This window comes from Cloeon dipterum, chromosome 4, assembly GCF_949628265.1.
Source record: "Cloeon dipterum chromosome 4, ieCloDipt1.1, whole genome shotgun sequence".
Classification (NCBI taxonomy): Eukaryota; Metazoa; Arthropoda; class Insecta; order Ephemeroptera; family Baetidae; genus Cloeon; species Cloeon dipterum.
The window spans coordinates 17,972,897-17,990,167 of record NC_088789.1 but is presented as its reverse complement, the minus strand read 5'-3'; the positions used below and the strand labels follow the sequence as shown (position 1 = coordinate 17,990,167).

At 36.1% G+C, this 17,271-nt stretch overlaps 2 protein-coding genes across 10 annotated transcripts; both read right to left on the bottom strand.

Annotated features, from left to right (window-relative positions):
• Positions 1-6,005: 6,005 nt before the first annotated feature.
• LOC135941641 (uncharacterized) lies at positions 6,006-10,335 on the bottom strand. Of its 8 annotated transcripts, none has more exons than XM_065487233.1 (11): positions 9,683-10,335; positions 8,836-9,065; positions 8,482-8,773; positions 8,350-8,428; positions 8,171-8,298; positions 8,006-8,114; positions 7,657-7,947; positions 6,901-6,936; positions 6,802-6,835; positions 6,506-6,742; positions 6,006-6,448 (listed from the first exon to the last, which is right to left on the bottom strand). In XM_065487233.1, exons 1-7 carry the CDS (start codon positions 9,924-9,926, stop codon positions 7,725-7,727), a joined length of 1,305 nt encoding a protein of 434 aa, XP_065343305.1. In that variant the 5' UTR covers positions 9,927-10,335; the 3' UTR covers positions 6,006-6,448; positions 6,506-6,742; positions 6,802-6,835; positions 6,901-6,936; positions 7,657-7,724. The 8 variants fall into 8 exon arrangements, with proteins under 8 accessions (XP_065343305.1, XP_065343302.1, XP_065343304.1 ...); XM_065487230.1 differs by having other exon boundaries at positions 6,506-6,622; positions 6,675-6,742; positions 6,901-7,947; positions 9,683-10,333; XM_065487232.1 differs by having other exon boundaries at positions 6,506-6,835.
• Positions 10,336-10,766: 431 nt separating this feature from the next.
• Positions 10,767-14,956, bottom strand: LOC135941643 (uncharacterized). 2 transcript variants are annotated; one of them, XM_065487235.1, is made up of 5 exons: positions 14,798-14,956; positions 13,987-14,103; positions 13,509-13,600; positions 11,850-12,330; positions 10,767-11,235 (listed from the first exon to the last, which is right to left on the bottom strand). In XM_065487235.1, exons 1-5 carry the CDS (start codon positions 14,810-14,812, stop codon positions 11,005-11,007), a joined length of 936 nt encoding a protein of 311 aa, XP_065343307.1. In that variant the 5' UTR covers positions 14,813-14,956; the 3' UTR covers positions 10,767-11,004. The 2 variants fall into 2 exon arrangements, with proteins under 2 accessions (XP_065343307.1, XP_065343308.1); XM_065487236.1 differs by having other exon boundaries at positions 11,850-12,162.
• Between the last annotated feature and the right edge of the window lie 2,315 nt (positions 14,957-17,271).

Genomic DNA, 17,271 nt, shown 5'->3' with positions numbered 1-17,271 from the left:
AGGGTTGTATGGCCGATGCATTGGAAATTTATTGCAAATTTCGAAAGTGCGTTTTAGCTAGCATACATTTAAAATGAAATATCATAATTTTGAAAAATATAAAACTTATTTTAATTACATAAGGGACGTGCAAAACCATTTTTTTGTAGCAGTTCGACTCATTGGTCGAGTTAGCAGTTATTTTTGTTGTTATCCTGGCCATGAGTTTCAGGGACTTGCGCACTAACATTACAAAACCCTTTTCTCTCGTCCATAATATGACATGGGGCATAAGAACTTGATTTTTAAAAATGAATCTTTGCCAGTTATTGGTGAATGAAATGTAATGAATGGAGTTTGTATTCGATTATTTCTATAAAAACAATTTCATTCAAACTTAAGATGAAATATCGTAAAATAAGGTAAAAATTTACGACATCCTGCGCTTTGAAACACACGAGCCAACCTTTAATTAATTTTCAGGGGAGCAACCCTGCCATCTCATAATTCCCTTCCATTATACGCCCTGTGCCAGTGATTGCTATTCACAGAGAATTTGGTATACGCATTTTTCGATTTAATAACCTTACCAAACTTAAACTTTCTGGGTAATTTTCCCTACGGCTAACTCGTGGAACTCCATCATTTGACATTTTAGGTGGAAAAGAAACACAATTTCACTGATAAATAAAAGGAAGCAATAATTTGTCAACTTTTCTTCTCAAAATCGTAATAAGAAGAAAGCGATTTTAAGCTAAGATTTCTCTAGAAATCATGCTTTTTTCGAAATTTTTAATTTTTCGTGCATTTCCAATTCCACTCGTCAAAATATATCCATTGGTATGGTCGTGTTACCGTAGCCTGCAGGAACATCCCTATGTAAGCAATAAAAAGCTCATGCCTTCTGGAAGGTTGCCTTAGCTGTTATGTGACATGGGTGAGTTTTGACTTTTAATGGATGCATTTATGTATTTATGATCCATACTTTATAATGCTGTCTAGTTGATTTTCGATTTAGGCTCATATAGATGGTTTCGTACGACTTAAATTAATTTTGATTCAGCTCTTGATAAGCATTTATTGAGGAAATGGTTGAATTCTATTTGTCTATAATTCTAGAAAAGTCACTCAAGGAAAGGTAAAGGGGCTATTCGAAGCGAAATAGAGCATGCAAATTGGCATTTCAGCCTGCTTAATCACGGTCTATTCCGAGTGTAATCCACCATAATCCCTTTCCCAAGCGCGCGTTGTTTTCGTTTGGCAAGCGATCGATTGGTAATTGTCGCGCCGATTGAGTCAGAGCAGTATTTAAAGAAAAGAGTGCGTTGCCGACCTTGTGACTAGTTCGCGCCACTGAGTGAGTGAAGAGCAAAATAATTCGGTCAGACGGAGAGTCGTCCGTCGGACGGTCGGTCGGACGGAGGGTGGTGCACTACTTGCGAGCCAGCCAGCGGACGGAACATGACCCTAGTGTCCATAAAAGGCGGCGCTACGTGCCAAAAAAGCGTGCGGCACAGCGTTGCCGCGTTTTTGGCGCCGCTGAATGGGTGGGCCGCCGCCGCGGATGGTTCCTTTGTGACGCTAGCCACCGCTCGACCTTCGCCGCCTTCCTTCTCCATCCAACAGCCCCCTATGATACGCAGAACCACCGCCACCGCGCTGGACGCAAAGTCAAGGGCGGCCGAATAATAGCCTCGTTAAAAGACGCAAAGTGCCTTTTGGAAAAGGACAAGAGAGAGCTTTCACAACACTTATTACTATATTCCTTAGACTCTGATTGCTCGACACTATTTTAGAATTAAAACATCAATTTTTTTAATTCGTTTTGATTAAATTAGAAACGTACAGCTAAATTTTATTTCTTAAATAAAGGAAATTTTAAATTACTTGCATTAGCAAGCGTATATTAAAAAATTGACTCTACGGAAGTCATTTAAAATAGAGGATTAAATTATATTTTAGGCAAAGTAAAATTTTTCTTGCATTGATGTTTGCGGTTTTTTATTCAAGAATAAGTTATAATAATGGCAACAAGAATTTTGCATTCTATGCCTCTTATAATAAAATCAAAAAGACGAACAACATATCTGCTTTTGTTTCAAACCGACTACTTTTCATTTTGCAACAGGCCTAAAAATAACACGTTGGCTTAGCAAAACACAGTTTCAACCTCGCTTTTGTTATGTTTTCACCTGATTTAAATTTCAAACTGACGTGTCTGTCAGCATTTACGAAAAAAATGAAATGGTAAACATCCGCTTCGTTTGATCCCAGAAAGTCATGCGAAAATTTCTACGCTTGACCATCCCCATGTAATAAATCTCTTTGCCGGAGTCAACAGTTGAAAGAAATCGAGCGAAAAATCCAAAATAGAGTTTTACGTATGTGTCAAGTGGTCGTTGAACCGCTTGATCGAATCAGGGGTTAATTTTAATTTAATGTGGAATGGTAGTTTCCCAGAAGTAAACAATACGCAGGACCTAAAAATAAAATTTGCACTAAAATAAACCGCAAAATGACGTAAACAACTGCAGATTATCGATTTTGTGTTTTCAAATGCTTGAGTTTCAGCAATTTCGAAATACAAGCACGTCACTGAAGACGTAAATTTCGTTGCAAAAATTTGGGGGCTAAATATAATCTTGGTATCGCTGGCTTCCATTGAAAAAATTGCTGATTTTCAAATTTAATCAAAATTTTTAAAAACTTCAGGAAAGAAAAATCTAATCTGAAACAAATTTTCTTTATTTGGATGCAGCTAAAGTTTTACCGATGAAAGCTTCTCTTTTTTTTGTTAAAATGACTCAAGGTGAAATTTTTCCCACCAGCGACGCAGAAGGGAAAGATTTAAATTTAGATAGAAACGGGAGCAATTGAGCTGGAGGCGTCGGATGCATTAACATCTTTTCCGCGAATCGCCTTCGGGGAGTCATCCAATCCAATGCCGATTGAACTCCTTTTGGTCAGCTGCTGCATTCCACTCCAGATGAGCAGCGTCTTATGCGTCGAAATGATTTAGCCCAGCAGCTCGCGCGATAATGGAGTGAGAATGTTTTCGTAAGCGGGCTATTTCGGGATGCAGCAGCCGCGCGGAGAAACTATTACGAGTGAAAAGAGGCGGAGACGACAGCCTAGTCACTCTTCTTGCCTTCCAAACATTCGCGTAACGCTGGCATGAACTGCAAAATATATTTAATTGTCTTCGAATTGCATTATTTTCTTCGAATTTGTAGAGGATTTATTGTCAAAGATAACATTTTTGAGACACTGCTGAGTCGTAGAATTTATAAAATGCGTCGTAAACAAAGTTAAACTGGCGGGCGGAGAAAAATTTGGCCCGTCAAAGCAATAAATTTCAGACCAGCGCTGTGGTTATGCAAGGGTTGCGATGCAGTGGTCAACAAAACCTCTTTTCAAACGCTCGAGATTCGTCCTATTTTCAATTTAGCCGCTTCTGTCCTATAAAATTTTAATTGCATTAGCTGTGGTCGGAGCTTGTTGTTTCGCCTGTTGGAAGGTCAAAATTTAGACCGATGTTTAGATGAAAAATAATAAAATTAAGATAAAAATTTTCTGTCTTAAATCAATTATTCAATTAAATGTGATTTATTAAATTCGACGAAATCATAATTTTTCCGGAATGATCGTTGAAATGCTTGACAAGTAAATATTTAGAAAAGGTCGGAAAATTTCTAAAAATCAGAGTTAATTTTGCATTGAACTATAGGAAAGAATTAAGATGCGCAGTTGTTTCCTATATTAAGAATTTTATTAAAGTTGTAGTTGTAGGCTGCAACTTTTAGAAATAGGACGACATCGGAAATGTGTAGATTTGGCTGCGTGGCTGAATATAATATATGTAGTGGTGAGGCTCGGAGAATGAGACGGAATAAAGACTCGGGACGTGTCCGAGTGGGTATGTCAGGGACTTCGGTGAAGCGTGGCGTAGCATCCGAAGTGTGGTACCGCTTGTCCAGGCGTGCGATCGACAACATCGTGGACGGAAGCAACATCGTCTCGCTGCAATGGCGATCTTTACGTCTTACAGGATCGTCGTCCAGATTGTCCTCAGGGTTGGTCCGGTCGTCAAGGCTGCTGCAGGAATTCTCTCTCTTGAATTGTGTCGCGTCGGTTTATATATGCTCGTCAAACAATGTGATTTGTCTGTTATGTGAATTGTGTGTTGCAGAGTGGTCATTGTTTGACGGGATGGGGGTATCCCTACAGAACTATTAAATTGACTAAATGGTTTGAAATCCATTTTTAACCGATTTTAAAATTTTAAATGCCACAAAGATAAAAAATTAAACTACCAACAAATGTAGTACTAAAATCGTAAAACGAATATTTTGAAAAAAGTTAAAATTTTAATAGAGTTCACATGGTTAATTTTGATGGTTTTAAACAATTTTAAAAGCCTTAAAATTGCACGATGACTATCTTCAACATAATTGAAAGCCCAGAAAAAATTATTTCAAACCATAATTTGATAATTAATGTCAGTTTTAATTTGTTTTTTACAAGAAAATAAACAGATGCCAAGCATCCACGCTTAGCTAATTTACTAAAAATGAATTTTCCACGTTGAAGTTGCGTAATTATGAGTCACTTTCCACGGGTGTTATGCTGACCCGACTATTGCGTATATTTGCACTACAATTACAATGTAGTGTGTGCTGTCAAGGGTACAAGAAGTCTCGAAGTCTCTTTCCTCTTGCTCACGATCGCGTTGGCCCACGTTCAACATTCAAGAGCGAGGCGCGAGGGAGTACAATTAGCGGGTGCTACTCACCCTACTTGGCGTGCTGCTCGCCTCCGCGTGCAATCATTTCTTAAATGGTGAAATCAAGGTGTTGCGCTCCTCACACTTTTGCCCCGTGCGAGCAGCCTTTATTTATTTTCTATACATGCAATTGTATCAGTGGAGCAAACTCCAATTGGCCCATGCTTTGCAATAACCGTTTACATTCTTTTGGTGCGCCTGATTGGTCCAAGGTGCAACTTTAAAGATTTCCGTTTGAGGCAACAATTGAAATGAACATGTTTTTTTACTAAAATTAGCAGTCGGTTTGAATAATTAATCTCTTATATGCAAAGTAATCAAATTCAGGATCCATTATATAACAATTAAATTTTAGGTTTTGCCAAATTTCTCAAATGGCAACCTGGGATAATGTTAGCTTTTTCCTATTTTTTGGAGAATATTTTAGGCTAAGATAAGAATGATTTCTCACAATTTTCCTGTACAAATCCACCAATGTATTTTAAATTTAGAAAATAGCTGAGAAAATGAATCTGTGTGACCTCAATCTATAGTGTTTCTTTAGTACCCTGATTGCTTTCAACAGGTCAAATTGCACATATTCTGAAAGCTCTTGACTTGACAGTTCCAACGGAATGCAGATCTAACAAATTATACTGAGCCCGTCAGGCGTCGTTCAAGTGGTTACACATTGTAAATTATTATATTTTAAACAATTTCAAGACTGCTAAATTTGTAAAATAAATTAGACTTTTCCTTAACAATTTTTTTACTTTTCCTTTTTTTTAATGATTTTGGATCGAATAGTTAAGGATCACAGAGCGACACACGTTCATCCAACTTTGACGCACGAGAGACACGAAAATAGTGATCGGAAACATCTACTAATAGCACACGCATGTCTTAAAATAAATTGGAATGCGTCTGTATTTGCATGCCGGGATCATTAAAAACATTAAAAATACTCTTCTGACGTGGAATAGTTCTATGGTGGACAGCAACACAGCCATCGTTGATCAATGTGACGTATTATTTGAGAGCTGCTCTCGATTATTAATAGCAAGAGTTATTGAACTGATTATTTTATTCTATTGGAAAAATCATCGCTGTGTTTTCAGTTTAGCGTTATTTATTTTCGGGGCAAAAACTTGTTGACTTATAAATTCTTTTTTTAATAAAAATGCATAAAGTTCTAAAACAAATTGCAATGCAGTTTTTGTTAACAAATGATGCATATTTAATATGCAATGAAACTTACTGAGTGTTTAACTTTATATCCATTTAATTGATCATTTTAATGACCTGTATTTACAGGCTAAGGGTTTATAATGTCGGAAAATGCCACAATATCACAAGTGAAGTGAAGTCAATTTATTTTAAATCATATATTTTCGCCAAAAAATGTTTTTTCGTACTGTAAGTGAGTTAGAAAGTTGACATTTAAATTAAGTTAGAGTTGCTAGCTCTTACATTTCTTCAATATCAAATACAAAGCAATCACGCCATCAAGCGGCGTCTCTCTAAACTAGCATGTTCGGACAGTTTCGGACACCTAGTCTTGAACAACTTGGGCAGTTAATCACGCAGTGTGCGAGGATTTCTATTAACATTAATCAAAATTAACTTTAATGCTGATTTTAAAATATTTTGACACGTCTAACATCGCACCACTCAGCCAATGCAGCTTGGAACTTATCAGCGCAATATCTGCAAGTAATTTAGATTTATTTACAAAATGTTGGGATTGTACGAATTAAATATTACCACATGTATATATCTTCCGAACATTCGTGTTGAAGATAAAATGCAAGCAAGTATTATCCTCTTGGCACAAGGGTCGAGAATATGGCCAATCCAATAAATCGTAAAATCTTCTTATCACTACAAAAAATAATTTGAGTGTTTTAAATGCTTTTAAAACTATCTTTCCTGCCTGTTAAATAAAACTCCAATCACATCGACGTTAGCCAACAATCAGTCCAGCAATCAACATAATGGATGCTAAAATATGTGGTGAAATTTCACTTTTGATTTGTTTTTTTTTTCAGGTGGAAATTTACCAATTGGCGTGCAGCTTTCATCAAGAGTTTCTGACTGGCAATGCAATGCGAGATGACTGCAGCATTTAAAAGTATTTAAAAATTTACTCCATAACTTACTCCTTTTTTTGGCAGATTTAGCTGTGGCTCTTCAGTCTGGAAATTTTGGCAACACGAAAATTGAAACGTAAATAAAAATGTAGTGCAAATTAAAAGGATCCTGCTTCTTGGTGACATTTTGCACACTGCTAGAAGTTTCGAGAGAGAAAGCTGCGGTGGCGATGGTTTGTTTTTCGAGCCGACAAAATTTAGAAGCGGGAATTTAACTAGACCACGCACAGACAGCCAATCATTAGCAAGTTTTGTTTTGGTTAAAAGAAGCAGGAATATGAATCTGTTAATTGAAGATCATTGAGCTGTGGTTTATTTTAATTTTCTTGAGTTATTTTTAAAATTTCTAAAAAAAAATTGGAGAATCCGTGTAGGAAATTGAGTGTAAAAAATCATTCCATTAATTGCAACTTTTGTTTTATTTCAAATGTGTGAAAGTAATAAATTAGACAGTTTGCCGTTTAATTTGTGAGAAAATCGACTGAAAGGTAGAATCAATCGGTGAGCACTGTCTCACAATTAAAGAATCGCGATTTATTTCACAGGTTAGGGAGTTTTACCACCTAATTCGCACACTCTTGGTTAGATCGCATGGGAGAAATCTAAATCAAGCGAAATAAATACTGACAAAAACCGTTTTAAAAGCATTTGGCAAAATCTGATTTGATTTTCCCTCGCTAAAGATGAGTTATTGCATAATTACACAAATATTAGAGTGCAAGAACCACATGCTGGGCTAAAAATGCAAAAATTGTATATATTTACCCCTTTAACTAGATTCATTAATGGGGTCTTTATATTTCTGACAGTTAAAACTATATAAAATAAAAAATTCATTGACTTTGTTGTTGTGTTCGGTACACGCCATGTTTAGAACAGCATCCCTGCGGCAAAAGCAAGAAAAAGATTATAACAAAGACAAAAATTCCGCTCAAACAATTAAAGTGAAACACGAAAACTTTGGTCGAAGAAGAAATTTCTGTGATCCACGTTGAGAACAGGTGCGTCAAAGGAGGAATTATCATCAAAATCGTAAGCAAAACGTTGACTACAACCCTGAAGAAAAAAAGATCAGTCTAAAATCAAAGAAAATTACTAAACATATAATTCTCACCATTTTGCAACCAGTCTTTGCTTGTAAATTGTAAATGCAAGAATAGGAAAGTTAGCGAGGCAAATTACACCACTTGGCCAGTCAAGGAATTGAGTAAGCAGCGGAATATCTTCAAAAATCTCAGAATTAATTTTTGTTCTATGCATTTTTGTGAATGGAATTTACCGTGAAAGTTGCAGTTTTCCAAAAATTCGTGGTCCATCCATTCAACAGCAAATGCAATTAAATAAAATCCGCATGGCACAATTGTCGAGAAAATAGCAAATCCAATAAGTCGGACAACCTTTCTGTCTCTGCAAATAAATTTCAGCTATCACATTGCAAGGTCTATTGACTTCACTGACCTCTCTGCTAAATAATACTCCAAACACATCGAGGTTAGCCAGCAGTACGGGCTCAACCCAACGATCAACAAAAGGAAAGCTGAAATAATATTAGAATTTAATTCATATTTTGACCGTTTTTAAATTGATTACCTATTGACGTGCATCGGCTATCCTCATCTGATTCTTCGGCGATATAATACATAACGATTGCAGAAATCAAGTAGAATATTATCAGAGTGGTGCAGAAGCAAATTGAAAGAATTCCAAGCATAGTTTGTCTCTCACTCGAGACCAAAATCGCGATGAGGGCCAGAAGGAGGAAACAGGCGGACACAGAAATCTCGATGGAAAAAGTTTTGTAATTTTCAACCGTCTCGTAGAAAATATCAATTTCTTCCTGATCCAGGTCTTCTTCGCACATTTTTATGCTCAGCTCTCCAGTCTAAAAATAAAAATCAAGCATCATTTATATACACTAAGAAATTGTAATGTTAATAGTTGGACCTTTTCCATTGCAATGCAGAATTCTGAATTATCCAACAAAACTGATTCGATTAAGAAGCTTCCATTGGATAATATTTTGTAGCCACTCTCATGCAGCGTAAACAAAGTGCAATCGCGTGTTTCGCTGTAAGCGTAGAAGTGCTTGTAAAAATCCACTCTCTTTGATGTACCATCTTCCAGCTCTACGTCAATTTCGAAACCTTCTTTCGGCGCAAAAAATTCTCCTTTTTCTGTAAATCAAAGATGATAATAATAATTTAAAATAACAAAGAAAAATTAATTGGTCAAATTAGTGTCTTTATCAGTGCTAGAGCAAAAATATCGAAATATTCGTAAATCGAATGATATTTACAAATTTCAAAATATTTGGGAAATATTTCCCGGAAAATCTATTTTAAAAATTCACTTATAAAATTGAAATTGCCAAAATGAAGCCTAATTACATGGAAAAAATCTTAGACAACATTATAACTCTATTACAAGCCGTTACATTTCCTGCGAGCGTTTTTTCCAGAGCATTTTTCTGCTGGAAAATTTTGGAAAAATCTTGAACCATTGTAAAGTATGAAAATTGCACAGCATTCGATTCGTTTCGCTGAGCAGATTTAAAAAAATGTAAAGTTTATTGAGATGCGATCACTATTCCAGATATTATCGCAGGTTGGAATTTATTAGACATCTCTAGCAAAGTGTAAATTTTAACGGCGTCAACTCAATTCCTTTGGAGTATTGTAAAATTTTATCAAACACTCTAAATTGACCACGAAAAAAATAAATTGTACAATTTAATAAAATTGATGATTATTTATGCATTTATGGAATTGATTTAAATTAAAACATAACTCACCAAGATCAGTGCAAGTTTTTATGCAGGGGATGACGTCACACTTGCAAATAAAGAAAAACCCTTTGCTCTCAGAAAATTCTCCTTCCTCGAAGACTCTTCCTTTGTATATAATACCAGTTCCATTTATGGGCTCTTTAACCTGCTCCTTTCGCAGTTTGAGCCGCGGCTCTTCGGGAGGGCAATTTTGCCCATTTGCAAATTGAAGCGCGAATAAAACGAAGATGATCGTACTCGTTGACGTCATTTTGCGGACTGCGAGAAGAGGTTCGAACAGAGAAGGCTGCGAGGGCGTTGTTTTCCAAGCCGCCAAATTTACTAATGAATTGACTACTGACTGACTCACTGACGCGAATACAAAGTCTGCGCTGCTCCTGGTGTGCTTTTATTAGAAGAGTGCCGAGCGGAGCCGTGGCGCCTTTATTACCAGACACCAGACCACGATCATTCAGCCAATCAGCAGGGAGTTTTGATCATAAAAAGTAAACAAGCCGACTCAAGAGGACCTAGTTAATTGAAGTTATTTCCACATGATTGAGAATCATAATTTTAAATCAAATTCTTTGTTCCTGGGGGTGCAAGAATAATCGATTAATTTGAATTGGATAATTTTCAGCACAAATAAAAGCTTTTCAATAATCGAGTTTATAGAGATAATTCGGGTTGTAAACGGTAAACAATTGATATATTTTTGCAAAGTGTGCCATCAACGAATAATATGTTTGCTTCTCAACGAGTTAACCATGGGATAAATGACTGGTTTAAAAAAAAATTGCCGCATTTTTTATTAAAAATGAATTGAAAAAACGCGTTGCACGCGTCCGAAAGTGCGGAAACTCTACAAACTTCACTTCTTTTGAAATTTTGTTTTACTAAAATCCTGTTTTAATTAACGATGAACTGGTTTTGCAAAAATTTTCAATTTACAAAAAAATATAACATTTAACTCATGACCCGTGCTCATTTGCACGTCCCTGTAGTGATTTCTTAAAAAATAAATATATTTCTTAAAAAAAAAACACCACAGCGACTGAAGATTTGAAACTTAGACCAAAGATATTTGCATGTTTTTAATTAGTAACACATCTTCAGTTACAAAACGTTTATTCTAGTTCTAAATATTTACACTAAAATTCCAAACACATTGTAACTCATGAGCAAATAAACAGCTGAAAATAGCCTCTACAAATTAAACAAACAATTTCATTGGAAATGAAAATTTAAATGCATTCCAAGGGAGGTTGAGACCACAACTTAACCTAATAAATAGAGATGAAGAATTGCAGTCTTTCAAACTCTTTCTTCACAATAAAAGCAGCCTATTTTCACCGGCCGTTCCGCGAGGTGTAAGAAACCTGCGCGTGGTAGCCAGAGTGATCGGCGGTATAGGCGACGTTCTGGTGCCGGCCGTCAGGTAGCAGCACGTGGTACCGGCCCTTGGTAGTGTCGCCGTCCCTCTGCTCGCCGTGACCGAATACCTGAGGATCGTAGCTGTGCTTGCCAGGGTTCGAGACTTCGTAGCCGAAGTTGTAGTGCGCATCTTTGTGATTGTAGCTCTGTGACAACAGAAATTTAAAATTAATTTAAAGAAGAGGTGTAATTATTAAAAAAATTATATTTCTTCTTAAGGCAGGTAATTCTCAAATGACAAAAAGTAAATTAAATGAGTGAGATTAACTTTTTCCCTAGTTTCAACTAAACTTTCCGAATATATTTTTTCGTTTTTACAGAATTCATATGCATTGTTTTTTAATTGCATTTGTGAACAAACATAATCTAAATCAGGTCCCCTACACTCACGAGGTTAGCATTTTAATTAAAACCTAACAAAACAAAAAACTAAAAATGCAACAGAATACATATTTCAGTTGCAAAGTGATTGGAAATGTAGCAATTTGGGAGTAGAACGTTAAGCACTTCCAAAACCCTTTAACTGGGTCAATCGCACAGCGTGGAGATGAGACATTGAGGTCCAAAATCGTCCAGTAGAAATGAATTAAATTTATATATTATACAAATAACCGTTATGACGTAATTTACTGGAAAATAATTAATTATCCTGGTTTGAATGGCGTTACATGTGCTTTACCCTATACCAATTTGTCCTACAACCAGTGACATACTTAAACATTATTTTCAAAAAGGGAAAGCATTTTTAAAGTAATTTTACCTCATCATCTCCTCCAGAGTAAAAGTTGCTAGGGAATCCGTGTCCACTGCTGGCCACGTGTTGAATGTTGGCCGGCTTGACGGACGCGTAGGTTGGTTTGAGCAACTTGGGCGTTTCTGCGATCTCGAAAGTATGGTAAGGTTTCTTGAAACTTCCAGCAAACGATTCAAGTCCATCGTTGACGGCGTCCTTGTCGTCGTAGAGGTCGGTGATGCTGCCGAAGTCGGGTCCGTAAAGCCCAAAGCTCGATCCCTTCTTTGGTGGACGCGACACGGAGGCTGGTTTTCCCTGCTTGAACAGGCTCGGGCTCGGGCTGAAATATTCCGAGCCGAAATTAGGGGCTGAAAACTGGTTGTTGAGCGAGGCGAAGTATTTTGCTTCGTCCGAGCCGTCCGCTGAGAGAAGAGGTTTGGAGAAACCGGAGAAGCGAGTGCCGTGAGTGGATGAGCGAATGGGTGCAGGTGGGAAAACTTCTTCCTCCCTGAAAGAATGGTGGTGCTTTTTAGTGCGAGTTCTGTAGAATTGATTGAAAAGATAGCAAATAGACCAATGAATATAATGCATGTTATTTTTATTTTTGGTTCGCTACATCCACGCCTCCGTATAATTAAAATATGTTTTATGAAATAATTATACAATTACAAGAATATAATGTATTTAATTATAACCTGTTAAAGAAAAAGGAGTTCTTAATAGTACCACTCTTACACCTTAAACACGATTAAGAACCAGATAAAGAACTCCCAGAGAGTGATTATAGTTTCTATAGTTTCAGAAGTTCATTAAAGAAGCTGTGAAGTACACAGGAAAGTTGTTTGCAATTTTAATTAAGTGCGTGGGAAAGTGCGGATAAATCACCAAGGAGAGCGAGAGAGATTTTGCACTGGAATATTTGTTCCTGAAGTTCACTCGCAGCAACACAGAGTTAATTGGATCGAAAGCAAGATTTCCGTTTTTTTAACCACACACTTTATTCTCTGCTTGACATACCAAGTGACAAATTAAAAGACAAAATTAATTAACATTTAGCACGAATGCAGCCGTGGAAAGCTGCTAATTTCTTAGTAAAATTTAAGCGTGCGTATTACACGGAAAATTCAATCTAGATTAACTCGAAGAATGCGGAGAAATGCTGCTGGGAGAATCGTTAGAGCGTGAAATGTTTCAACTCTATAATTTCGGATATATCAGCTCAATATGGTGCGAAAGTGGGACGTGCGAATTAAAGTCGGACTAATTATGATAAATTCGAGTGAGATGCGGTTTGCACCTCAGAGAAATCTTCCTTTCCTGATGCTGTGTTAGTGTTGACACAGTGAAATTCTTTTGTGCGTGCGTATTTTTCTGAGATGCAAATCATATGTGCTGCGTCAGCGTGCGTGATTATGCACTGTCCAGTTTAAAAGCGCGGTGAAAGAGAATTAGCCTATAAAATGAGAGGACGCGAAAGGAAATTTTTATGGCTAGATTAAATAATTCAGGAGAAAATGAAAGGAGCTTCTAAATGGTTTCACACTTGATCAGAGACGGCTGTTTACCTCATCACCGCTCCCTTTAAAAGGACGAATACAGACATGATCTCCTTTAAATTACATAAAATAAAGAGATCAACAAATGAAAGTGGCGAAACTAGCTTTCTTCCTGAAAATTTTAACTCACTCGTCCTTGTGCAGGTCTTTCAGGGAGAATGCGTTTATCGGTGGTGAATGATAAACAGGTTTCACTGGTCTCTGCAAGTTGTGTCGCTTCACCTGAAACAAATTTGCACTTGAACTTTCCAAAATATCCTAAAATCCAATTAGCAAAGTTAACCTAGTTACGCAACTCGACTTTAAATTTAAATTATTTAATCATGAAATCCTATTGCAGTCGACCTTCTTTCCACTAACACGTACGGCAATAATTACCGATTCTGTTTGTCCCAAATAAAACCACTGACCAGAGCATGAAATTGCAATTTGAACAGATGATGCGTAAATTAATGAATTGCAAGAGTAACCCGTGATAATAATTTACAGCATATGTTGCCCTTTTCACTTAATTATTTTTTTGTAAATTATAAAATACCAAAATTAAAACAGAGAAATTAATTAATTTTCCCGAATGTTAATTAAGGCATATTGAACTGCGTTTTTACCTTCTTGTTCCTTCCTGGGGAATGAAGGCGACTTCTCTGTTGAACATTTCTTGGACTGTGTTGTGCCAAGGCAATCTCCAATAAAGTTGCAGCTAGCGCGAGCAGAAGAGAAAAGCTCTGAAAATAAGTGAGGTAAAAAATTAATTTTGTTTTCTATTGTGGTTTTTGTGTTGATTTTTTTTTCGCCGTAAAATCAAATATAAAAATTCGAAATAAAATCATTTATCAACAGTACTGATATTATGGTCAATAAAATATTTAAAATCATTAACAGATCTTAGTTTTAAATCATTATTAACCTGAATATTTTAGTGGTATTGCTCAAATAAAATTAGATAAAATATATCAAAAATTGAATTTTGTCCCTTGCGAGGAATTTATAGAGACTATCCGCCTGAGCAGTTTTACACTCGTGGTAATAACTCTCTCTTTTTTAACAATATTGGTTTGGAATCAATGATAAGCAAACATAAGAACAAAAACAACGCCCTGGGAGATGAATCGACAAAAAACTTTCTTTTCTACAACTCTCGTATTGCATCCAAACAAATTTCTCACTTGATTATGAACTCTAAATAATTAAATAATTCACGTTAAAAACAGGACAAATCGAATTGAAGTAATATTAATTGTTGTAGAATTTTCAAAACATGCCAAAATCATGATTTAGTCGCGTGCTCAAGAGCAAAATAAATCACTCAAGCAGTAAAATTATAATTTTCTCAGCCTCGAGCGGAAGCAGAATATATTAGAGCAATTAAGAATTGCCAAAAACACCGAAAGCATAGTTGTAAAACGAGAGGATAATCACCTGATACACTTTCATGGCGAAGGCTCGGAGGAAATTCGGACGTGAGCGCAGATGATTCCGGCGGAGCTGCTGGCCGTCGAGTGAGCCACACGTGTGGTGGCCCGCGCAATTAGAGGATCATCAGCTGCAGGTGGTGGAGGAACGAGCAGCGAGCTGATGAGCCGATCTGCACGCGTTCGTCTCCCCGTCTGTGACGCAAAATCACTTTTTACTGCCCTCTTAAAATAAGCGAATTTTCTCTTTTTTGGCAATTGTGTACCGTTTTGCTCAGTTTTATAGCTGAAAATAATGTACCGTGTAATTCTGTTTTAGAAACTTCAAATCATAGTAGAAAATAAAACGCCGCATTGTCTTTCTAAATTCCAGTCACAGATCTTCTTAGATATGCTTTTTTAGAAAACGGTAGCAAACTTTCAAATTCAATTTTACTTAAGAGAAATTTATTAACTTTCATTTGAAACTTTAAATTATAACACTTTGAAATAATTTTTATTGCTTATTTTAATTTTAACATATAACGCATTAAAAAAATGAAGCCACAATAAAAAAGTCCCAAGGCAAGGTGAACTTGTGGAAATTTCAGAATGATATTTGTTTTCAGTTTCAAATATTCCAAAATTTAAAATAAGATAAATTTTATTTTTGTAAATATCATCGATGTAAAATATGTGTCAAGCATCAGAATTGCTCTTTTGAACTCGTCATGACCTCCCCAAATGGTTTTTGGGGGATGCTAACTCTCCATCATGATTTAATTTTCATCTCCTTTTGTTATGAAATGATAAAATAATAAAATTCTTTACTTTTCTAGTTGTCTCCAAAAAAAAAAAAAAAAACATAACAAAATTTGTTGGCTAACGCGCGTAATTAACTGTTTATTAACTGCTATGAACTTTCGATTTTTCCTGCATGAATAAATTATACGATCACGGGAGAGACGATCGAGAAAGATTTTGCACGGCAGTTGCTGCGGGTACTGACGGTTTTGTGTGTGTGATAAAAGCCGAAAACAAGTCAAACTACTCTCTACATAGAGGATAAAATCTGCTCGCATTTCCCTTTCATCGGAGAGCGAGTGATGAACGCACGCTTATTAAGGATAGGCAAAAAAGGAAGGAACTCGTTTGGCGCTAAAAGCACGCCCACCCTCCCTGCGCACGGTGAAACTAAGGTGCAACATAATTAAAGGTGCGCATTTCACTTCGGGTTGTAAAGTATCGTTCAACTTAATTACTTGGAGTATTTTATTATATCGCGCGTTAAATTCGAGCATCGCAGATTCCTTATCATTTATATAAATTGAAATTTCCCCTTCGTCCGCGTTATTCGATTGACCCGGATGCGATTCGGCAAAACTTGTAAAACTTTATGACTTTCTTTAAAAAAAGGATTAAAAGGATCTGATTGAAACTAACTTACGAACTATGATTTAAAAAAATATTATATTTCATTTTGTAATTAAATTATAACTATTCCTATCCACTCCTTTTCGTTGCCCATTACAAAAAATGGCGATGATCGTTACTTATTATTTTATAGCATTTTCCTGATCAATCTTATTTGAAAATTACTGAATCAATTAAAATTCCAGAGTAGCCTATAAAAACAAAGTATGTATGTGGCTTAGGAATGATTACACAAATTGTTCTGTCAATTCTAGAAAGAGAAAGAAAATTCACAATCTCTTTTTAACTTATTATTTTAGATGAGAATTAATATAAATAACAAAATTTTTGTGATTAAATGTTTTTCGGTACATATTTTGCTAATGTTTAATGTGCATATGATAAAATTTTCCGTAGAAATGACGAATGTCTCATCATATGAACAAACACATATAATTTTTCAGTAAAAATGTTACACATTGAGATAAAAACGCATTTACTAAGGCTATTAAAAGAACATTAAAAAACCCTCTAAAACCATCTCATTAATAGGGAAAAAACTGTCCAACAATAGTCGCATAAGTCCCGGAAAAACGTCTAAAATTCACAGCCCTACTCATTTATTAGTTGAAATGGCAAATTTACTATCACAGGAAACAATTACGGTTACATGTTATACGCCACAGGGAAACAATTAATTAAAAACTTAACTTTTTATGAATGTATTTTTTGCAGGTCATCGTAAAAGTAAATGGCTGCAATTTTTTATTTTGCCAAAATTAACTGTCTATCCATCTACTCTAAACTGTATCAGCGGCAGTGTCTATTCCCTCAGAGAGAATGCAAACCTGTTTTATAATTAATTGCGCCGCCTAGCTCTTCACGGAATTGGTGAAAACACGCCCGAGCGACGGTGATGTGCACTTCTCCCGAATCGCGAAATGCGTGCTCGACACGCGCAGTTTAACGACTAAAACGGATGAAGAGTGTGAGATTAAGATTAGAGATGAAGATTTGCTTGTTTGTGTTTTGGCGTTTAAATGACATTCCATGCCGCTTGGACCGTCAAATTAATCCCTGCGATTATAG